We start from the raw sequence: 23,254 nt of genomic DNA, 5'->3' as shown, positions 1-23,254 counted from the left end.
TGTTCCTAGCCACTCCTGCAACATTGGCAGCCTTCAAAGGTTAGTTATCATGTATGTTAAGTAGATGGTTTACATGGGGTTGCTCCCTTGCTGTTTTAGGGCTTCTAAATCAGCAAACAAGGGATAATTGCATGGCAGAAGGACTTGGCTCTGCAGATATTTGGGACTTGTGGGAGGCACTGGAGAGAACACTGGCACTTGTAAGCCCCCATAGTCCAGTTCTCTGGAAGGAAGGACCAGATTCTCCACAGCAGTCCTTTGAATAAAGTGTGATCCCATCTCTGTGGCTGTTCACCTGAGTGTGCGTGTCTGGATCCTTCTCCCCAAATAAAACCATGGTCTATTGCTTATTTCTTGCGTAGTGGACAGCAAGTCACTGGGACCTGGACTGAGGAGCTGGAACAAACTCTCTAGGCCAGGGAAAATGGGAAGACCCCCTTTGGAAGGCTGGGAGCTTGTGCTGGCATTGTTCTGTCCTAGCAGCTTCTTTTCCCTCTGTCTGTTACATCAAGCATTCTTTGGGGCCACTGTTCTCAGTGGCCACCTCTCTCTCCCTGCCCCTCATTAGTGTAGGGCATGGCATGCCAGCAGGAGGGAGCCTCAGCTTGTCTACGCCTTGATCGGATTTGTCAAGGCTCCTTTCCTTTTCTTCCTGTTCATTGAGGTCTGAAACAAAGCAAACAGAGGAGAGGAATTCCAAAGAATAGGAATGAGGGAAGAGAGGAACACTGGAGTGACAGGCTGCCCCTGCACACATACACCCCCCTGCCTAGGTCTGGTGGGGCAGAGCTGGTGGCAGAGCATTTTGGGAGGTGAGGCCATTCCTTGGCACTCTATTCCCAGCTCTGGCACCAGCTGCCTTTCTTGCTGTGCTGTGGGGCTCCTATCCTCACTGCTCAGGTAGCTTCAGGAGCCTCTGGCTTGCTGCCTATTCTGCACAGGCACGTGTGCCTGAGCACGGCTTGAGGGAAGCAGTGCATTATTTGAGCTGCTTTGTTTGTCTTGGACTGTGGAAAAAGGTTTCCCTCTTTACCTGTGTCAGGAAATTTTCCCCTGCCAGGCAGATCCAAAGAAGCCCGACATGGAGCTGAACTCCTGTCTGGATGCCAGGGTGGTAAGGCACTGGCCCCTCCCCATCTAGGAGCCAGATAAGTGCTGGAACAAGGCCCTTTTGTGCAGACAGGTGTGTGAAGTGGAGACAAACATGCTCTAGTGCTCATATGTTTCCCAGGAGGCAGGAGACTTGGGAGGGTAGTCATAGCCCACCAGACAAAGCTGCCACAGGTAAAGCTTTGTTCAGTTCACTAGATCTCTTTGCTCCCTCCTTTGTGATCCCCAGGCCATCAGGCAGTTTGCCCTTCATCCTGCCTCTGGTCCTCCCATAGACTGGATCAGGGAAAGCAATAGGATGCTCAACAACCCCAGTATAAAGTACTTGAGGTGAAATACATCCCTGCTAGTAACATCCTCCTCCTTGCATTTAAGCCCACAAGGAACAGCCTTTTAGCCACAGCTTCTTCTTTCCTTTCCTCCTTGTTCTCTACCTTCTGGCAATCCTTGCACTCCGTGGTTTAATTAAAGAACAGAGCAAAGTGCTTAGACTCCAAAATGTGCAGATTAAGGGGTTACTAATCCTCTTCCTCAATGGGTGCTCACATCCTGTCTAGCCTGTTATCAAGCTTCTGTTCCCTGAGTGGAAACTTGGCCAAACTGGAGACCTCTACATCTCCTTCTACTTGCTGTGCTGAGGAGGAAGGGCGAGGGGTGACAGGAGAGCCATGGGCAAGAAGCAAAGCGAGCTGTGGGCTTACAGAATTCTTGAGGTGGGTTTGTAGTCAGCACTGGCTATCTTTGCTTTTTGTGTCCTCTGTGGTTTTGGTGCTCCAGGAGCAATAAACCAGGGGTTTGGTGTTTTTTTCTCTTTCTTTTTTTTCTTCCTTCTTTTTTTTCTTCCTTCTTTTTTTTCTTCCTTCTTTTTTTTCTTCCTTCTTTTTTTTCTTCCTTCTTTTTTTTCTTCCTTCTTTTTTTTCTTCCTTCTTTTTTTTCTTCCTTCTTTTTTTTCTTCCTTCTTTTTTTTCTTCCTTCTTTTTTTTCTTCCTTCTTTTTTTTCTTCCTTCTTTTTTTTCTTCCTTCTTTTTTTTCTTCCTTCTTTTTTTTCTTCCTTCTTTTTTTTCTTCCTTCTTTTTTTTCTTCCTTCTTTTTTTTCTTCCTTCTTTTTTTTCTTCCTTCTTTTTTTTCTTCCTTCTTTTTTTTCTTCCTTCTTTTTTTTCTTCCTTCTTTTTTTTCTTCCTTCTTTTTTTTCTTCCTTCTTTTTTTTCTTCCTTCTTTTTTCTTCTTTTTTCTTTTTTTTGTTTGTGATTTTTTTTTGAGTGTTGTCTTCCTATTCTGACAACATAGCCTTTCTGTCAGAGGAAGCAACTGCTTCCCTTTGTGCATCTTCTTGTGTGTTTATTTGCTGGGTGATTTGGTTCAGGTGTGTGCCTTCCCTTTGCATACACCCCTCTCTTGATTTCCCAGCAGTCTCTTCTGTGCTCTTATTCCCAGTGTATGCCCAAGTGTTGCAACACTGCTGAAAGAGCGGGGCTCCCTCACAAGAGTGGGAGGCTGGTGCCTGGCAGTGCTTCACAAGGCCGGTCATATTCTCATCTGGGGAGCCCGAGTTCCATTTATGGGACATCCAGTGTCAGTGAGAAGGGGAAGGTGCAGTATTTGTGGATCCAGATGGAGGTGCTGGGAGAGAAGAGGGAGTTGTGAGGATGAGTGTGGTAGGAAGAGTAAGACTCTTCCTGGAAGCATCCTGGAAAACCTGATCAAAGGATGGTCTGAGCTCTTAAGCCTCTCCTGGTGCAGGCTGGGCACTGCACAGAGGTTGTTGTGGATAGCAGAAGACATGAGCTTTTGTCCTCAGCCATTCATCTGCTGCTTGGTTGTGTTGAGCTATGCTGTTTCTTCCCTGCCTTTGTCCTTTGGTGTGCAAGATCAAGCTTTAGCTCAGCAGTGTGAGAAGCCCCAGGGACAGGAACACAAGGAGCAGCAGGAAGGGAGAGCTAGTAATGGGTTTGGATTATGAGAGTATTCTCCTTTCCACTGCTTGGCTTTGGGAACTGCTTCCCCTCTGGGTTCTACTTCCCCTCCTTTTTTTTTCCCCCATCAGTTACTACCTCATTTCCAGTTTGCAAGATGCCCTGTATGTTTTCTTTGCAGGTAAGTTTTGTGTCTTAGCCTGGACAGCAGTTTTTCCTCTGCAGTGCTGTCAGAGCCTCTTGGCAATGTGCAAGATTCCCTGTAGCTCAGAATCACTTCTGGTCTTACAAAATGCCCAGGGCACCCTGAGCGGATGGCACTAGTGCTGCTTGGGTTTTTTAGAGCCTGCCCCAAGCCATTCTGGTTTGCTATTTATAGTGTGCTTGTTCCATTCCTGTGTGGATGAGCTCTGCTTTCAGCCTCGCTTGGGCACTGAGGGCATTGGTGCCAGGAATAGCTTTGGACAGGGAAGATACAGGAGTGGCTGCTTGAGCACAGCTCCCAGTTTGGGCTAGTCCCTTGTGGAAGAGGTACCAGGCTGCATCTGTGAGCTCAGCTGCTTTTCATGCAGAGGAGGGGGAATTGCCTTTCTTTGTTGGTCAGTGCCTTGTGTGTGACTGGCTGCTGGACTAGTTTGGCATTGTGAGAGATAGAATTTGGAAGAGTTGCTCCAGTGACTGATACTAGCAGGACTAGTGAGGGACCATGGTGTCACGAGCCAATGGCATGAAGCTGTATCAGCAGAGGATTAGGTTCATTATTAGGAAAAGCCCAGAGAGTGGCTGGGTACTGGAATAGGCTCCCCAGGGAAGTGGTCATAGCACCAAGCCTGACAGAGTTCAAGAAGCTTATGGACAATGCTGTCAGGCACATGGTGTAATTTCTGAGGTTGTCTGTGCTGAGCTGGGAGTTGGACTTGATGATCCTTGTGGGTCCCTTCCAACTCAGGATATTCTATGATTCTGTGCTGGGAAGCCCTGCTTCCCAGAATGTCCTCCAAGCAGTGATAGTGACCTTGTGTGTCCTGAACGGCTGCCCTCTGGGCTGGTGGATCCCTTGTGGTGGGTGGGGTACCTGCCATTCCTTGCACAGGGCCCTGCTCTCCTCCCCCCCAGGGACTGTTTGCTAACCCCCAGGGAGCTCAAGCTGAGGCCTGAAAGGAGCCTGCAGAAAAAAAAAAAAAATCAACACCCTCCTCAGCACTGCTGCTTGGGCAGAGCTGCTTCACCCTTTTGGCTCATGATCCTCTCAGTTTGTCTGGAGACCAGAGCTGGACAAATAATTAATTACTTGATTTACTGCCCAAAATGAAAAGCTGGAGGGAGAAAAACTCAACACAGACAAATTTGAGAGATCCTTTAGCTTTTCTTTTAAATGTAATGCAGCTCAATTATGAAAAAAAAAAAGAAAGATAAAAGCAAAATGAGACTTTTTTGCTTGGAAAACAAAGCATTTTGTTCTTGTCCAAAACTTGTAGTGAAGGAGCAAATAGCTCTAAGCTGTCTGGAAACTGCAGTTTTCAATCAATAACTATTCAGCCAAAAACACTTACCCAGTAACAATGCACAGCAGGCACCTGACAGCCTGGCTCACAGCCATGCCCCTGGCACCTCCCCAGTGGTGGATGGTGTCCTACCTCTTGTGAGCTTTTCCAAGTAGAGTGCCAACATGGGGTTGTTGGAGTCCCTTTGTCTCCTTTTTTGCTGTAATTAATCTAATTAATTTTGCCCGAGGTGATACAGACTCACAAGCATTTGTAGGGGGTAGGTTTGGCCTGTTTTTCTGGGATATGGTCTCCCTTGTCCCACCAGGGAGCACCACCTGCTGCAGAATGTTCAAGAGTATTTCAAGGGAGCAGGGGGATGTGGGGTTAGTCTCTACCCATGGGCACTGCTAGTTGGAAACTTGGGGTGTCAGTACCACAGAGGATGAAATTCTCTTGCTGTATCGGCAGGATGCCTGCTAGGTGTTCCAGCTGAGCTGATGGCAGAGCTGGAACCAGAGGAGGGCTTGCTGCAGGCTGACTTGGATAAAAGCTGGAGTTCCTGGCTGCTGACCCTGCTCAGCTCTGGCCACAGGAACTGTTGCAAGCCGCAGCAGTGGAAGTGTTCAGGAAATGGTAGGGTGAACAGTTATTGATGCCCATAGCACATCCGGAGACCAGGACTTGGGGAACTTAATGGATTCAGAGCTGGCCATTAGCTGCAGCACAGACATCAGCAAAATGCAGATAGTAGAAACCTAATCCCATCAGACAGGAAGGGAGCTGGAGATCAGCCCCTGTTGCTGCTCCCATTTCAAGAAGCAGTTGGGGTCCTCCTGCACAGTGCCCAGGCCTGGTCCCTCCTGTGCCAAGCCGTGCTGGGCAGGGCAGGGAGGCGAGTGGAGGAGATTTTATTTAGGACTCTGTGGCCTCTGTGTCTGACCTCAGTTAGGCTTGAGCTTCAACAGGCCCAGAAAAAGGTCAGTCAGTGTTGATACTTCACCTGCTGGGTATCCTCTTAGTATCAAACGACTTGTAGTCCAGGGAAGTAAAACTGGAAGCAGTCTACTGAACACCTCCTCTGTGAGTTTCCTGGGAGTCCTTCCAGCTTCTTCTTGGGCTTAAGAGGGGTGAGAGCACTTGGGGACTGTGTTGCTGTCTGGGTGGGCTCCCTTTACTTTGCCTGAGAGTTGTGTCAAAATGCAGCTGCCCAGCTTGTAAGCACTGCAGGATGTCTGGTAGGCTTAAGCCTCCTTCGCCAGGCTTGCACATTCTGCTGTGGCGCTGCTGTCCCCACGTGTGCCCTGCATGCCCTCTGTGGCTGAGGCTCTGCCGGGCAGCTGAACCCAGTGCCTGGCTGCGGTCAGGCAGACTGACTCTGCAAAAGCAGACTGTGTCTAGCAGGGCCTTGTGATCAGACTCCCTGCCAGGAGGAGCTGCTGCCCTGATACATTCTTGGGTTTCAGACATGAAGAGGTAAGCAGCAAGGCATTCCTGTGTCAGACCCAGACTGAGCTTGCTGGTTTCCCTCTGGAAACAAGGAAGCAGTCTGGTGACAAGAGTCTCTGCTTCAACAGAGAAGCTTGGAGGTTTATCACTCTTCAGAGACTTTTAGGTCCTCTTCCCTAGGTACTGTGGTTCTGCCAGAGAAGAAGATGGCTTTTCAATGTGACCTCTGCAGAATCAAAAACTGAACTCAAAGCAGCAGAATTGTGTGTGTGGTAATCTTACGGGCCTGAGAAGAGCTTGATGTTTGAGCATGAGCTGTAACTGAGGTACCAGCTACCTGTTGTCCCAGGAGGATCCTTTCTGGGATTTTCTCAGCTGCTTGGTGGTGTCTGGGGGCAGTGGGGAGACATGGATGCTTCCTCCTTTTACAGCATGTGTTGGTATCCAACTCTGTGGATGCTGCTGGATCCCACCTCTAGAACATGGGGGCTGTTTTGCTGGAGGCTGCTCTTTCCAGGGAAATATGAAGGTGAAACTCTCACTTAAGGTTTGCTTATCGTAAGACTGGGGAGGGAGGGACAGCATGGTAATCCGGAGCATGGGGTTTTAATCCTGCTCTCCTGGCCAAATTCCATTCCGCCTCTGTAAATTCCTGCAGCTATCCTGCTCTGCACTGCCTCTGTGGTATCTGCCGGCTGGCACAGGCCCCCTCAAGCAGCAGCATTTCAGGCATGGGGAGCAGGACAGGGAAGGTGATCCTGAATCATAAGGCACTTTATCAGAAGGGTGCTGCAGTACACACTAAAGGTGGTTTGGTGAATGAGGAACCAGCCTGTCCCCTCCCATCTATATGTAAGAGCAAAAGTGATTGTCCCCAGTTGCCTCTCTTCAAAGTGTGGTGCCTTTTCTGAGTTGACAGTCTGACTGTGTAGCTCTTGTCGCAGCTTTTGGGCCCTTTCTCACCTTCTGCAAACCTGGGAAGCTGTTGTGTTGGGCTTCTACTGAGGCAGTCTAAGAAGGTCAGCTAAACTGTCACTGTTCCAAAAATGAGACCTGGGAGAAGAATTTTCAGTTTCTGTCACCTGTAGCTAGATAAGACAACAGGCACCATAGCTCCATGAAATCACTCCTCTCCTGACTGCCCTGCAGTTCTTTACTGGGAACAGCCAGGCTACCTCTTCCCTCGTAATGCCTGGGGAGGAGGCAGTAGAGGTGGCAGCAAGCCTGGGGGCTGTCCCTGTTCCCCTTCAGGACACTGGCTTGGTACCCACAGACAGTGTAGTTGTGCCTCAGCATCCCTCTACAGGTACACATTAGCTCTAGAAGAGACAACAGGCTAAGACCCCCACCCTGCCACGGGCCTTACTGCCAAATGCGATGTGGGAAAACTAAGCTGCTCCCCTCTATGCTTGCAGGGCTGGAGGAAACATGGTAATGTGTTGGCAAAAATTCCACTGCCAGCTCTCCCTAAACATTAACTGCTCACCTGATTATTACTGAGCTGTAGAGAGCGAAGGCCATTCAGGCTGAGCAATGGGGCCTAAAAAGAAAAGGGGATTTCCTGCAAGAGTGGATCTTAGAGGAATGGCGTGCTAGCACATGGGCAGCTCTCAGGGGGAGCCTTGGGCAAGCAAAGTGGCTGCACTTTCCCAGGAATGAAGGTTGCTTGTGTGTGGAAGGGTGGCCGGCGTACAGCCAGCTTTGTGCTCCTGCCCACGCCTCAGAGGTTGGTGTGAGCAGGCACTGGTGTTTGTGTAGCTGCCCAGCTCTGCTGGTGTGACATTCCCTGTCCCTTGACCATTGCCCTGTTCTCACTGGAGGCAGGGTGTCCCAGGCATGACACAAGACCTGGGTCCTGCCTGCCCCTTGCCTGGTATCCACTGTCAGCTTTTTCCAGCTAGAGAGGGGACAGGGGTGCCTTTTTCTGTCCCAGTGGCTGTGTCCCCTGATGCCTGCTGAAGCAGTAGCTGCTTTCTCCTGAGAAGAATGTGGGGGAGGGAGGATAACCTGCTGTGAACAGCACTTCTGCCCCGCACCCGCGCTGGGGTTGGAAGCTGGCAGTATTGGGAAACCTCTCGTCTTACTGCTGGCTACGCTTGTCTGGTGAGCAAGGAGACTGAGGAGGGAGGGCGGAGAGGCCCCATACCAGGACTGCAGGGACAGCCAGAGCCGGAGCTTTACCCGGGAGTTTTAGGTGCTGTGCCATGGCTGCTGGTACCTCTGTGACCCTTGCCAAGGAGCTGCTTCCAGCCTTGCTCTCCGCTTGCTGTGCCTCTAATGTTTCACAGAGGAGGAGAGGCTGTGTAGCTGCCTTCTGGCTTGCCATCTTCACCCCCACGAACACCCTAAAAATGCCCCTGCCGTGCCTGTGCTCCCCCTACCTGTTCCTGCCCTGGCTGGAGAGGGCCTGGCTGGGTGTTAAAGCACTCGCTCTTGGTGCTGAGAGCAAACAAGGTATGGGGGCCAGGACAAGCGTGTGGAGAGGCCGTGGAGGTCAGCTGGAGCAGGAGTTGGTTTCCTCTGCTGGAGCGGTGCTGTCGGCAGTGGGCTGCAGGATGCCTGGACTGCTCCCAAAGCATGGGTAAGCCCTGAGTGGCCACCGCCTCAGCTGGAGCACATGATGGGTACCCGGGGCAGGGCAGGACGGCTCCGGGAGCTGAGCGTGTGCCCCGGGGCGGCTGCGGCAGCAAAGGGAAGGGCCCCTGCCCTGGGGAGCCGCCGGCTCAGAGGAGCAACAGGGCAGCCCGGGCGTTTCTTCTGCCTGCCGGGAAGGGCTGGGCTGAAAGGCGCTGCTGAGGAGCCGCTGCCTATCGTACCGGGGCTCTGCAAGGCCGAGCAGCAGTTGCCCGAGCTCCTGGGAGGTAAGCGTGCCTCCCAGGGCAGCCACCTGGGTGCTGCTGTGGCTGCGCGGGCAGGCCGGGGCAAGCCGCACCTCGCCCGGGGCTCTGCGGTGGGGGCAATTCACATTGCAGCGGAGTGCTGTGCAGGCACTGCTCCGCGTCCCAGTCCTCGGCCTGCTGCCGCTCCTGGCCTCCTCCCAGCGCACCCGGCCCCCTCCAGGCGCCCGCGGCACTGGACACTCCCGGCGGGGGATTATCCTCCAGCTCCAGCCCCGGGCCAGGGCTGCTGCCTTTGCCCAGCTCCGGGGCCGGCGGGGGGAGCTGCAGGTAGAGCCTCTCTCTGCATAGTTAACATTCCCAGCCCCGGCCTCCTGCTCCTCCTTCCGCCATCCTGCTCACTCCTGGGGCGCTGGGCAGGTCTGCTTGAACACTGCACTTTTTCAGTGAGTCTCTTCTGGGCCAGACCAAAGATGAGACAGCAGGGGAACAGTTCTTTCCCTTTCAGATCCACAGTGGGGCTTGCACTCTGCTCAGCTGATGGGCAAGTGCTCTGACGGTGGCCAGTATTTCTTCGCTCTGGGTAGCGGCAAGGTCGGCATCCCACCCTTGCCATATTTGCATCCCAGGTAGGCTGTAGAGCCATTCTTTGCCAGCTGTGGGGAGAACAGGTGGGCACTGCCACCATCCTGAGGCCCCCAAAGATCTCTCAGTGAGGACAAAGTCTTCTGCACCTGCCCCAGTAAAGGAGGAGGCAGGTGCTAGGAAGGGGGTAGATAATCCTGATGCTTCCTTTTTTCACTCTGAAGGAGGCATATTGAAGCCAGGGAGTGGGAAGGGAGCTGGAAGGAGGACGGTTTACTCCCAATTTACTTTGGGCAACTCTCTGCCCCTGGCGCTGGGGGCTCTTGAGTAGAAAGCAAATTTAATCTCTTGTTTTGTTTGTTCTTTCTTCCTCTGAAAGGGGGGCCGGCGGGGTGTGCGGGGAGAGCTTGGGTTTGAGAGCGGGGAGGAGGGGGAAAGTGTCAGATCTAGAAGGGAGGAGTAAAGGGAGGACGGGGAACGGCAGCCCCGGGAGGGAGCAGCAGCAGTGAGCCCAGCCGGTTTGGGAGGCGCCGGGGAAGGAGGAGGCGAGGGAAGAAGCAGGCAAGGAAATCAGCGCCTGGGGGGAAGGCAGGCAGCCAGGTGAGGAGCAGGACAAGGGGTGGCAGGAGGGGTGGGGGTGCTCTGAGGTAGGGGATGGATGGATGGATCTTTAGGTGCCTCTGGGAGAGGTTTTGAAAACTGACTTGCTGTTGGTCCCGCAGAACTGCCATTCTAGTAGCGTGTTCACATGCAGGCTGGGGATGGAGTACCATTCCTGCAGTGAGGGGCCGTGGGGGCAAGTGGGATCAGTGTGCCATCACTTTCTCTCTCCTTCGTTTGTGCTAAAGTTGCTTCCCTGCCCCTCAGCTTCCCCTAATGCTGGGTGCTGGCTGACCTCCGTGGCCTTTCTTCACCGTGCTCCCTCCAGCCTGGCCTGAATAGCCCTCCAACTTTGTGTGAGCCTTGGCATGTGGGATGGGAGACAGGTTGGCAGCAGCATGTGGAGACCTCGCCGTGTCCGGCACGGCCCGTGGCTGTGGGAGAGAAGGGGTGCCTGGGCCTGGCGTGCTCCATGTGTCAGCTCCCCCTTTCCTGCCGTGCCCGCGCTTGGCCTGCTCTATAGAGCACAAAGCAGGTCAAGCCCGGGTCTGGCTTGCAGGGAGTTGTGATGCCAGTAGACACCTTCTCTGCCCGGAAAAGGGGTACAGCTCTCAGGGGCCGTGCCGACTGCCACGGGAGCTCAGTATCTCCAGTGGGCTGGCATGGCCGTGCCTCGGCCCTTGTAGAGCCCGGGCATCCCTCACTGAGGGTGCATGGGGCCATCCATCTTCAATTCCTCCAGCGGGCTGGAGCTTGCACCCGGCCCCAGGGGCCGCGGGGAGGGTCGGGGGCGGTGGTGTGTGTTCTCCTAGGCTCCAGCCCCCGCGGCCCCATGGGCATCTGCACATCAATGGGCTCCAGCGGGGTGTGTGCAGGGGGAGCAGATCCTAATCCGGCCCATTCAGCCCGACGGCAGCTTTTGTTGTCCAGATGTTGCTCGCCGAGGGCGCGGAGCCGCGGGCAGGGGTGCGGAACGAGGGCAGGCTGCGGCGGGGCCCAGCGTCTTCTTCCTTCTCCGCGGGGTCTTGGCCTGCCCGTGCTCCTGGCTCCCTGGGGTCCCGGAGCCGAGCAGGGCTCTGCCCGCCGGGGCAGCGTCCCGCCGGCGGCGGAGGAGTGAGAGCGGCCCACAGCGTGGGCAGAGCCGCGGCAGTGTGAGGAGACTGCCCGGTGCCCCAGCGCGGCCGGGCAGCGACTTCCCCCGAAGTGTTTGGGGTTTTCCCATCGAAGTGGGCGGGCGCGCTTGGCTGCGGGAGTTTCCCGAGCGCTCCGGCCCTGCGTGGCCGCGCTCCAGCCGTGGCGGCGGGGGAGGCACCGCGCCCTTCCCACGGGCAGACTCCGGGACCCACCGCCCGCCTCGGGAGGGCCCCTCAGCAGCGCTACCTCTCCCCTCTTCTGTGAGCCCTAGGCCTGTGGGATGGCAGGGAGCAAGGCACAGAGCTGGGGTAAAATCTCCTGGAAACCTCATTTCCTTCCTATCCCCATTTCCCTCCATGCTTGAGGTTCCCCCCGCACAGGCTCTGCAGTCCTGTTGGGATCGTGGGACAAGTCTGGGGGGGGGGTCAGTGTTCCATCATGGGCAGGTAATGGGTGTCTGTTTCGCTGCTTCAGTTGCCTAGGTACTGTCGTGGAGAGAATAGGGTGATGGAGGATGTCCTGCTGGGGAGGTGTTGGCACACCTGAGTGTGAGCTGCTGGTGACACCTCTCTCTTTTCCCCTGTCCCTCACAGGCTCTAGGATGCCAGGGCCAGCTGGACTCGGGTTGCCCACCTGATCCTTGTTGCCCGTGTCCTGTAAGCACATCATGTTGCGTTCCTGGCGCATGAAGCTGAAGTTGCTGCTCGCCACAGTGACCCTGGCCATTCTCCTCTCCTGGCTCTACCTCTTTGTGGGCAGCCTCGAATGTGAGTCCTTCTTGTCCTCCTCAGATTAAGGGACAGTCCACAACAAAGGGTGGGCAGCAGGGGATTAGGCCTTGGGGTGGTTGCTCTGGCCATGCAAGTCACTGCAGATGTATTGCACTTGAGGACATCTCCAGGAGATCAGGGGAGCAGAGCTGGGATGTTGGCTGAGCACTTGTGAGGCATTCTGGGACCTCTCAGTTGTGGCTCTGCCCCACCATTCACACCTGGGCTCTCCTGGCCTTGCCATGCCCTTTGCCTTCCCCTATCTCTTCCACAGATGGCCGCTTCTTCCTGCTGCCCCCCTGTCTGGGCGAGCAGCCGAGCCGGGACATGGAGCAGGAGGCGCTGGCATCACGGGTGCGCAGGGTGGAGCAGGAGAATCAGCAGCTCCGGCTGCAGCTTGGCCAGGCTCAGGCGGAGGGCAGCGATGGCAGCCCGCAGTGGGGGGCTTCTGCCGAGGACAGAGAACCCCCAGGGGGAGACAGGAGCAACCACACAGCCTGCCCCAAGCAGCGAACGGTGCACAAGTGCGAGGTGGGTGATGGTACCGGCACGTTGGCATTGTGGATAGGGAATGTCAGATGGAGGCTGGGACCCTGTGAGCATGGATGTATGTGCAACTTACCTGGCACTGCTTTCTCTGTGCTCAGTGGGTGAGGGTATCTTCCTTTTCCAGGGAAGGAGACCAGACAGGAGGAGTGGCAGCAAGAGTCCTGCTCCCCATTTCTGAGTTAGGGAACTCCCACCTCTCTTTGGGGCTCTTTCTGTAGGGGAAAGGTTGGGGTTTGAAGCTTCTTCCTGTAGTGGGGTCCCAGGGAGGAGCTGACAGCCCCTGCAAGGAGGGGGCGTCCATTCTCAAAAAGGCACCATTTGTCTTTGGGCAGCTCCTTCACGTTGCAATTGTGTGTGCTGGGCACAATGCGAGTCGGGATGTGGTGACCCTGGTGAAATCCATCCTCTTCCACAGGTAATGGGGAGATGTTGTGCCAGAGGCCTGCTGGTTGGGATTCTGCAGGCTGCAGCGGGGCAGTGCTGCAGAAGAGGGGCTCTAGAACCCCTCGCTACCTCTTGTGCCACTGCTTAGAGGGTCAGAGGGGAATTTGTTTCCCCCAGAGGGATTTTTTTCCATTTGCCCCCTCATCTGATACCTGTCGCACAGGAGGGAGGGGGAACGGTGCCCTCTTCGTTCTGCTGTGATGCAGAATGTTGCTGTGCTTGCCCTTGGCAGGAAAAACCCCCTCCACTTTCATTTCATCACGGATTCAGTGGCCCACCAGATCCTCCAGACCCTCTTCCAGTCATGGATGGTGCCTTCCGTCCACGTCAGCTTCTACAATGCAGATGACTTGAAGGCAGGTGCTTGCCCTCCCTTTGCCCTGTCCCAAGCCAATGCTTAGAGGGTCAAGGGGAGCAGCAGAGAGGGATGAGTGGCTAGAGGATGATCCCTGGCTCACCCCCTCCTCTTTCTGGGCTTGTTGATGGTGCTGCTGAGAGGGGAGCACAAGGCTGGTACTGGCAGGGTGGGGAGGTGCCTTGTAGTAGCAATGCCTCTGTGGCAGAGCTGAGTGCCCCAGTGAGACACTGGGGTCCAGGTGGGGGTTCTGGTGGCTGGAAGAAATGCTCCAGGCTCAGCTGGCTCCACAGCTCTGCATGCCCATCTGTTGCTGGCCTCCTCTGCGCAGGGTGCTGGGACACGCAGCTGTCCTGCCTGGGCAGGGGAAGGGCATGGCCATGCCCAGCCCTGAGGTGTGTTGCCTTGCAGCCAGAGGTGTCGTGGATCCCCAACAAGCACTACTCCGGTATCTATGGGCTGATGAAGCTGACTCTTACCAAAGCACTACCCTCCAACCTCTCCAAGGTCATTGTCTTGGACACAGACATCACCTTTGCCACCGACATTGCTGAACTCTGGGCTGTCTTTGGAAAGTTTTCTGGTGAGGGCAGGGTGCCCCTGGGGCCCTGGCAGGGCCTTGGATGCTGGGCTCAGGGTGGCAGTGCCTGCCTGCCAGAGCACCTGCCACAGTGGGTTTCCTTGGGCCTTCTGAACCAACAACAAGATGAGCTGTTTCCATGTCCCTCTGTTTCCTCAGAAAAGCAGGTGATTGGGCTGGTGGAGAACCAAAGTGACTGGTACTTAGGCAATCTGTGGAAAAACCACAAACCATGGCCAGCCCTGGGACGTGGCTTCAACACGGGTGAGTGTGGACTGCCAGGGTGGGACATGCAGCCTCATGGCACATGCAGCTGAGGTGGCACTTGGCACAGGGAGACTGGGAGAGGCTGAGGTAAAGTAGGAAAGTGGTGGGCACAAGAGGACTGCTGCAGCATCCCAGGGTTATGTGGGTGGTCACAGAGAAGTGGCATGTCCCAGGGGCTGAAGGCATGCAGACAGCTGTCCGTCAGCTCTGCAGTGGCTGGGTGTTCTCTCAGTGACCCAGTGCCCTCTCCCTGGCACTCAGGGGTGATCCTGCTCCTGCTGGACCGCCTGCGTCGCCTGGGCTGGGAGCAGATGTGGCGGCTGACAGCAGAGCGGGAGCTCATGAGCATGCTCTCCACCTCGCTGGCTGATCAGGTAACTGTGCCTTCTCTGAGGCAGGTTAGTCCTTCTGCATTCCCTTAGCGCTCCTGGCACAGGGGATCTTCCTCATCCACCCGTGCACTCACCTGTCTCTCTCCTAGGATATCTTCAATGCGGTGATCAAGCAGGACCCATCCCTGGTGTACCGGCTTCCCTGCTTCTGGAACGTGCAGCTCTCTGATCACACCCGCTCAGAGCAGTGCTACACTGAGCTCTCAGATCTCAAGGTGAGTGGGGTTGCTGCTTTTGAGACTGGGGAGGGCCTGAAGGAGAGTGCAGGCACTGGAGGTCCAGGGGAGTCAGCATGGGGTCTGAGGGCTTGGGGAGCCTGGCGCTGCTGACTTCACTTACATGGGGTGACCCACTACTTCTCAGGTGATCCACTGGAACTCACCCAAGAAGCTGCGGGTGAAGAACAAGCACGTGGAGTTCTTCCGTAACCTCTACCTGACCTTCTTGGAGTATGATGGGAACCTGCTGCGCAGGGAGCTTTTTGGCTGTGCCAGTCTTCCCAGCCCACCCAGGGACCAGGTGAGGCTGACTGCGACTCTGTTCCCAACCCCAGAGTTTGGGTGGGCAGAGACTTCATGCAACCTCCCCTGGGGTTCCTACTCTCCCTCACCTTCATGGTGTTGCAGTTGCAGCAGGCGCTGGAGGAGTTGGATGAGGATGATCCCTGCTATGACTTCCGCCAGCAGCACCTCATGCAGCACCGCATCCACCTGTTCTTCCTGCAGTATGAGTTCCTGGCCCTTCCCAATCCCACCGATGTCACCCTCGTGGCCCAACTCTCCATGGACAGGTATTTGCTAGTAGGACAGGTATTTTGCTAGTAGGTGGGAGGTTGGAATCCCCCTCCACTCCTCTGGGCAGGCTCCACAGCTTTGGAGCTACCAGGGAATCTAATTTCATCATTCTCATGCCAGCATTTGGCAGTGAAGAACAACACCCCAAGCTGGGAGCATCAGCTCTTCCTGCTCCCTCCTGAATGGGCGTGACAGGATGTGGCTCTCTGGAAGTGCCCAGTTCTGGGTTTGGGTCAGAAGCTGCTGCAGGGCAGGTCTGTGCTCAGGCTGTGCTCTCTGATTCCCAGGTTACAGATGCTGGAGGCCATCTGCAAGCACTGGGCAGGCCCCATCAGCCTGGCACTGTACATGTCGGATGCCGAGGCACAGCAGTTCCTGCGCTATGCCCAGGCCTCGGAGGTGCTGAGCACCCGCCGCAACGTCGCCTACCACATTGTGTACAAGGAGGGGCAGTTCTACCCCATCAACCTCCTGCGCAACGTGGCCATGGCCAACACGCAGACACCGTACGTCTTCCTGACGGACATCGACTTCCTGCCTATGTATGGCCTCTATGATTACCTCAGGTAAGGCTTTTTCCAGCTGGCTCTTGCTCAGCCTTGGGTTCCCCAAGCACCAGAGTTTTCAAGAAACGCCCTGGGCAGCAGCTCTGATAGGCAGAGACTGTTCAGCCTTGGGGTCTTGCCCTTACTTTTGTCAGAGAGCAGTAGATGAGAAAGGAGCTGTGACTATGAGAGTTGCCCTGTTCCTCCTTCCCTGTGTGGCACCACTGCAAATTCTTAAAACCCATTAATACCGGTGTGGAGTGGTGGGCAGGCTAGGGGAGATGAGGAAGGAGGCTGTGGCCATGCCTCACAGTCAGGATCTCACACCCTCCCTACTATCACAGGAACTCCATCCAACAGCTGGAGCTGCCCCAGAGGAAGGCAGCTCTCATCGTGCCGGCGTTTGAGACCCTGCACTACCGTCTGACCTTTCCCAAATCCAAAGCAGAACTGCTCTCCATGCTGGACATGGGCTCCCTCTACACCTTCAGGTAGGTAGTAACACTGTCCCACCATCCAAACAGAAGCCAGCTGTGTACCGTGCCTTGGGGCTGTGCACCCCCTGTCTCGGGGTGGGGGGTCGCAGACCCCCTGCATCCTCTACTGTCTCAGTCTCTCATTTCCATCTCTCCCCACAGGTACCACGTGTGGCCAAAAGGTCACGCCCCAACGGACTATGCCAAATGGCGGACGGCCACCGTGCCCTACCGCGTGGCATGGCAGCCAGACTTTGAGCCTTACGTTGTAGTGAGGCGAGACTGCCCCAAGTATGACCAGAGGTTCGTGGGTTTCGGCTGGAACAAAGTCTCCCACATCATGGAGCTGGATGCACAGGTGGGTGAGGGGCTCTTGGTGCTGCAGAGGCGCTGGGTGCTGGGGGCTTGTGGCTGGGCAGTGACATGTTGGTATAGCCAGGCTGCTGATGCTGAGGGCTGCTGCTTTATCCCCAGGAGTACGAGCTGCTGGTCCTGCCCAATGCCTTCATGATCCACATGCCCCATGCCCCCAGCTTTGACATCTCCAAGTTTCGCCTGAGTGCAGGGTACCGGGGCTGCCTCCAGACACTGCGGGAGGAGTTTCACCAGGACCTGTCACGGCGATATGGGGCTGCTGCACTCAAATACCTCACTGCTGAGAGAAGCCTGTGATGCCTGGGGACAGGGGGTGTGGGGTACAAGCAGCACACTGGAGAAGGGAGGGCGCAGGGCCTCCCTCCTGCCCCTGCCCACTGCTGCAGCCCAGCCCGAGGGAACGGAGTTGGCAGCACAGCCTCTTCAGCCCACCAAAGGGGTGCCTGTAGATAAGATGGAAGACGTCAGCTGCAAGAACAGCCAGTGTCTGCCGGTCAAGCTGCTGCAGCCTTCCTGTGTTACAGGGGAACCTTCCCATGCCAGGAGCCGGGGATGGGGTGTCCTCCCTTCCTTCCTTTTAGCAGATGTGGATTCCCAGTCTTCATTAGCTTACCTCACCTTGAGGCCTGGCTCCTCCAGAGATCTGGGAGCTGTACCTTACCCTGTTCTGCTCTGCTCAGTGGTCCCAGGTCTCAGTCCTCCACACACCCCTGCAGGGCTTTGGTGAATTGGAGATGAGGTAGAGCAACTCTTTGCATTCTTTGTGGAGCAGGTTCCAAGGAAGCCTCCAGCATGCTGGGAGGAGCAGCCAGGGAGTACTGTGAGTAGTTGGAGTCTTGGATCACACACAGATTAACGCTGGCTGGTTAATAGGGGAAATATTATTACTCACCATCTGTATGGATGCAGTCTCCAGTGGCGCTGGCCCCATACACGTGGTGTGGGAGTCCCCAGAGCAGGATGGGCTGTCCGCTGTCCCCAGCAGTGAGCTCCCAGGATGGACCTGCACCTCCCAGCTGGGAGCAGCCATGCTGGTGACAGACCCTGTCCTGTGCTGGTATTGCCCCACAGGGCAGGGCTACCAGCCATCTCATGGGCAGAACAGCAGCTTCATGGGCCAGCACAAGCTGGGAGAAGTTCCCTGTGGGGACCACCCTGCTCCTCCCCAGCTCTCGGCAGCACAGTTTTTGCCGTCAACAATCAGGGACACTGGACAAGACCATAGCTGATCACTGTGGCAGGAACCCCATGCTGGGAGCAGCTTGACTGGACACTGTTCTACTGCTATCACACACTGGAGCACAGAGGATGCATTGCTTTCCTCACACTATTTAAATTATTTAATACTTTTCTCATAAGAATTCAGTAATTAGGGTGTCTGGGTTTTTTTTTCAATCTTTTCTTCTTCCCAGATGATTTTGCTGGTGGCCCTGGAGGCTCTCCAGGCCAGTTGCTGCTGCAGTCTTCACTGTTCTCTTCTTAGCTTTGCTCTGGGCTGCAAGGGCCAGCTCTGTAGAGGGTGAGGATTTCCGTCCATGGTGGGAGTGGCTAAGAGGAACCATAGAAAGCGCGGGGTATGGAAAGGGCACAAGCGCCTCTTGCTTCTTCTCTCTTTTTAATTTAATTTTTAAATTAAAGCTTTTTTATTCTTTTTCACATTGTTGTTAAAACTGCCTGGTTATTAATCTTTTTCTGCTGTGAGCCTGCACATGTCCCCTGGAGGGAAGGCAGCAGGAGGAGAGCAATGTAGGAATAGCCCAAGGCACACAGGTGCCCTGCCAGCTCTGAAAGGGCTGGTGCTACTGACTGCTGATGGTGCGTGTGCTGCAACAGGCCCCAGCAGCCTGCCTGCACAGCCAGCACCCCTGAACTGGAGCCTGGGGCACCATGGCTTAGGCACAGACTCAGTTTAATCACACCTAAGGAGAGGAAGATGTGGTTTCATGTGGCAGTGCTGCTGCTCATCTTTGAGAGCCTTGACTTGACTCCTGGGAATAAAAACTGGCTCTGAGGCCCCATAAGACACCAGCCTCATATCTGCAGGGGAGAGGATGAGGATGGATTGCCAGGAGCAAGTGTTGAGGCCTTATTTGGGAAAGGGCTGTGAAGACATTGCTCATCACTGTGAAGCTAAGTGCAGCTCCACCTCACCATCCCTAACAAGCAGTTTTTGTTTAATACAGCCCAAGCTCACTGATACTGGGCTGCTGCTGCACTAAGCCAGATCAGAGGGTTAGATCAGATCTAGACAATGCTAGAGCCACGGTGGAGCAGTGCTGAGATGGAGCAGGCCTCTTCCAGATGATTATTTGGTAGATAGGAGGCAATGAAAATGCTGGCTATGTGGTTGTTTTAGAAGCTGTGCTGGTATGCCTGTAGCAGGAGGGCTGTACACCATTTTCAGATAATCCTTGCCAGCCTAGACAGTCCCTAGCCCAAAACGTTCCTGCAAGGGTGGAGGTACCTGGAAGTAAGCCCAACTTGGGTTGGTCTCCATGTGCCCTCTGCCAGGCCGCATCAGCTGGGAGGCACCCACAGAGTCAGAGCCAGGGAGATTGTCTGAACTGAGCACAGCTCCTTTTGGAGCTAAAATTCATTTCTCCTAACGTAGTGCCCTTCTCCCTGCCAAGAAAACAAGCCAGGGCATTACACAGCCCTTGTACAGAGCCATGCTCGGAAACCCCTCCTGGGGCTGGGGACTTGCTATGGGCACTGCTACAACCACTGTGCCTGTGGGACCCACTGTCCCCACCTGGTACATACAGCTAAGGAGACAAGAGATTTTACTGTGTTTTATTTAGTAAAATGTTAAAATAAATAAATACAAATTGATCAGATGCTCTGTACCCCCTCCCCCCAACTTTAATTTGCTAAAATCTAAACACATTTGTACCAAAACTGAAACCACAAGGAACTTGAAGGCAGCAGATACTGCAGATCACTATGAGCATCAGGCTAAAAAAAATAGAGATATTTAAAAAACCCAAACCAGTTCACAAGTGGTGTTCTCATGGTGTGATTCTGTGACAACAGAGCAGTACCAGTCAGAAAGGGCATTTTACACCAGGGCCTGCAAGGAAGGGACATTGGTGGGGAATGGGGCAGCACAGGTGCCACTGGCTCATGGAGGACAGAGCCCATGGCTTTGCCATTAGAAACCCAGCTGGGAGAGAAGCTGCCATCATCCCGTGCTGCACCAGGCCCATGGCTGCAGGGAGAGCATTGCCAGAACTGGGGGCTGGTCAGCAAAATCCCCTGGCGAAATCAGACAGACTGGGGGAAGGACCAGGCTCAGCCACAGAGCCCTTCAGGGTGAGCTCCTGCTCCGGGCCCATGCCAGGAGTCCTGCTTTACAGCTCAGTCTTGGTGAAACACCAGGTGGGTGTGGGGGAATGGGATAAAGCATGGCACACAGGTGGGGTGGTGGCATCAATAAATCTACAGAGATGGTGCTGCTGTGATCACAGGGACATGAAACCATAATTGAAGCCTGAGTATTTTATCCTAAACAAGCAGAGCTGCCTTCACAACTCTCCTGCCCTCAGCTGCAGACATGGGGGGTGTTTGCAGAGTAGAGCCAGTCACCTCCCTAAAGAAAACTTGGCATAGGCAGCCACCCCAGTGCCTCACCAGCCCTTGCAGGTGGCAGCAGCTCATCACCACCTGTGTCCACAGCTGCTGACACAGCAAAGTCTTTTCCTTCCTCCACAGGAGCCTGGACAGGTCGGCACTAGCAGGCTGCCCTGCTTCCTGCTGTTATCTTGCTTAATCTTTGCCTAATGGAGTTTGGAACACATGTTTTGCTTCTGTGGGGCTGTGAGAGGAAGCCAAGACACCTCTGACTGTGTAAGATGGCATTTGGGGGTGACCCTGCAGCTGTAATTGGAGTGAAGCAGCTTGTGGGACATGACTGCTGCTGGCTCTGCTTGTGTGGGGCTGCCAGGCAGCTGCCCGAGTCTCAGAGGCTTACGCAGAAGCAAAAACCTTCCTTAAGGAGGGTCTTGGCTACCTGACACATATGACATCAGGAGCAACTCAGAGATGACACACCTTCTGGAAGGGAGAGCTAACAGGTAAGACACTACCTGGCTCTAGAGTCAATCACTGTTTTGATGTCAGTGATAATTTAAGTAAAGAAACATAAGAGAGTATGATCAGAAATTACACATTAGCCCAGAACAAGCAGAAACATGCAGCCTCCCACCACACCCAGCATGAGGCTTCTTTCAACAGTGCCTGCAGCCATGGAAATCTGCTATTCCAGAATCAGAACTGTCAGTACCCGCCTTACAGAGGGAACATGAGGCACAGAGCAATCTCTTTCCCTACCCAGGAATTCTGGCCCCACCTGAGATGCAGACACCTGGATAACAACCCAGGGGAACCCCTGCCCTTACATGAGCACAGCATGCATCCAGTACTGCTGCCATATCAAACCTCAGTGCTGGGGATCCAAAATCAAGGATGGCCACAGAACACAGCCCCAGGAGCTGCCCTGTGACACTGCGTCCCTTCCCCACCTGAGCTATACCCCCAAGGCTCACTAATACCTGGTTGCTCACTAAGAAGTGTTTTCTCGAAGCACAAAGGCAACCATACTTCATTTGTTTTCCAACAAAACAGATATAAGAAGGCTGGTGACAAAAGGGTAGGGATTGGCTGAGGTTTACTTTTGCCACTGTAAATTTAGGATAAAGAAAAAAGATGCAAAAGGTGGTGCTGAGCTGATCAATACTGTTCACTGCTGCTTCTGCCTTTCTGTGCCAGCTCTCCACCCACAGACAGAGCCACACTCACAAGACTTTTGAGTTCCCCGGGCACTCCTGATGGTAAGCCAGTCCTTAAGTACTCCTTCCTTTCTAGAACTAAGGACTGGGCTGAGTTTCTCCATCTGAAGCCTTTGACACCTGCTTGGATACTATAGAGTGAAGAACAGGCACAGAGCTTATCCCTGGTTACACAGGAGAGCTGGGACAGCTGTTTTCCCAGGAGGGTGCCCCATGATCTGGTTGCTTAAGGTAGCCTAGAGACAGGCCTCAGCTCCTCACAGGTTACGTTGAACTTAATACATGTCCCTTGTTTAGCTGCACTGGTGAAATGCCCCTTTGCACATGTCCCTAAACAAACCAGATCCTGAGAAAACAGGGAGGCATTGTTCACACAGAGGGATTTTGGCACAGAACTGCCAGATAATGACAGCCCAGAAAACAGTAATCTTCCACAGATGCTCCAGGAGGTGGCTGAGAAGTACCTGAATTACACATCCTACTCCACATCATCTCCTTCACTCACACAGAACCCAGGATATCTGGGAGCTGATGCTGGTTTCAGCTAGGCCCATTGTAACACTTGAACAAGGAAGGTGTTCCACACCTTCAACCACAAGGCAACCACACCAGCAGAGCTGAACCTTTAGCTATTTTGGGAGTGTTTATAGCCAAGAAAATGTTTAATTAATACAGTCCAGATTAGAGTAGGTTCTAGCTGCCTCAAGGTCTGCTTGATCTGCCTTATCCCCATGTTGTAGCTTAGAAGTCAAATAAGGTTCTCATCAGGATGGAATCACTCAGCAACAGAAGCAGAGCTAGGGATGACTTAGTGCCTACTTCCTTTTCCATCTGCACCTAAGCAGCTCTTTTCTTCGACATCTGCTCCTTTTGGAATACAGACCAACCCATGTCAGAAATCAAGGTAGGATAAAAGAGTGGTTTTGTTCTACTCTTTCCATTGAACTTTCAAACCCTGTAACTGCAGGAATGCCTGTCTATTCAGAAGGGAGACCTATTTCACTCCTACCCTCACTTTCCTTCCTCATGTTTCTCCGTATTTTTTCTCAATGTTCAGCTTTACCCCATATAATCTTTGTTTAGTGCGGTGCTCCTGCTTCTTCTCTCCTCTTTTCCATCTCCAGCCCTGTACCACTTCTCAAAAGAGGCTTCTGTCCTTTAGTTTGTCCCTTGCAGCATCCACCTCTGGCCCGGGGAGATGGGAAGCCCTGGCCTGGCTATTCTCATGAGATACACTCCAGGGACTCACACAGCACAGTGCACCCATGCTCTTGGCAAGCCTCTTTCCCATTCACTCCCCAGGTATTTTAGTAATACTGACAGGGATACAGACAGGCTCTCACACAGGTAAGCTCTTGGTTTGTCTTCTCATGGGTCTTTAATTACCAAGCTTACCAGTGCATGGTATAAATAATTTTCTTTATTGGCAAGTTGATCAACTATGTGCTCAGCCTATACAAGACACAATGATGCAAAAAGTTCTTGTCCCAGATAAGAGAGAAACAGGGGGGAAACAGGAGCTAAGGGTAAAGGATAGAGAGACTCATATTTTTCAAGTATTAACATTCCATTCTGTAGGTGTTACAAACAGGACTGAGGTTTAATGAAGTATCCGACCAAGACAGCAATAACCTGGAGACAAGACATCTGCAGGTCTCACTTTCCCTGACCCCATCTGATTTTTGGGTCATTCCCTGGTCCAGGTCTGACCACTGAAAACAAGGATCCAGCAGCATGTCACTGCAAGGTTTGCACATGCCCTCAGAGACCAGTACCTAGCTGGCTGCTGGAAGGTTCTTTGGACCTTT

General features: G+C 53.9%; 1 protein-coding gene across 1 annotated transcript; it reads left to right on the top strand.

Moving 5' to 3' along the window:
- Positions 1–11,767: 11,767 nt before the first annotated feature.
- LARGE2 (LARGE xylosyl- and glucuronyltransferase 2) lies at positions 11,768–16,956 on the top strand. Its single transcript, XM_062494894.1, has 14 exons — positions 11,768–11,879; positions 12,157–12,413; positions 12,764–12,846; positions 13,108–13,231; positions 13,642–13,813; positions 13,970–14,074; positions 14,339–14,451; positions 14,559–14,684; positions 14,833–14,988; positions 15,096–15,259; positions 15,551–15,829; positions 16,153–16,299; positions 16,447–16,642; positions 16,759–16,956. The coding sequence occupies exons 1-14, from the start codon at positions 11,780–11,782 to the stop codon at positions 16,954–16,956; spliced, it is 2,220 nt and encodes a 739-aa protein (XP_062350878.1). The 5' UTR covers positions 11,768–11,779.
- The last annotated feature ends 6,298 nt before the right edge of the window (positions 16,957–23,254 follow it).

Source organism: Cinclus cinclus, chromosome 6 (genome assembly GCF_963662255.1).
Source record: "Cinclus cinclus chromosome 6, bCinCin1.1, whole genome shotgun sequence".
NCBI classification, from domain to species: Eukaryota; Metazoa; Chordata; class Aves; order Passeriformes; family Cinclidae; genus Cinclus; species Cinclus cinclus.
This window is presented reverse-complemented; position numbering and strand designations above follow the sequence as displayed.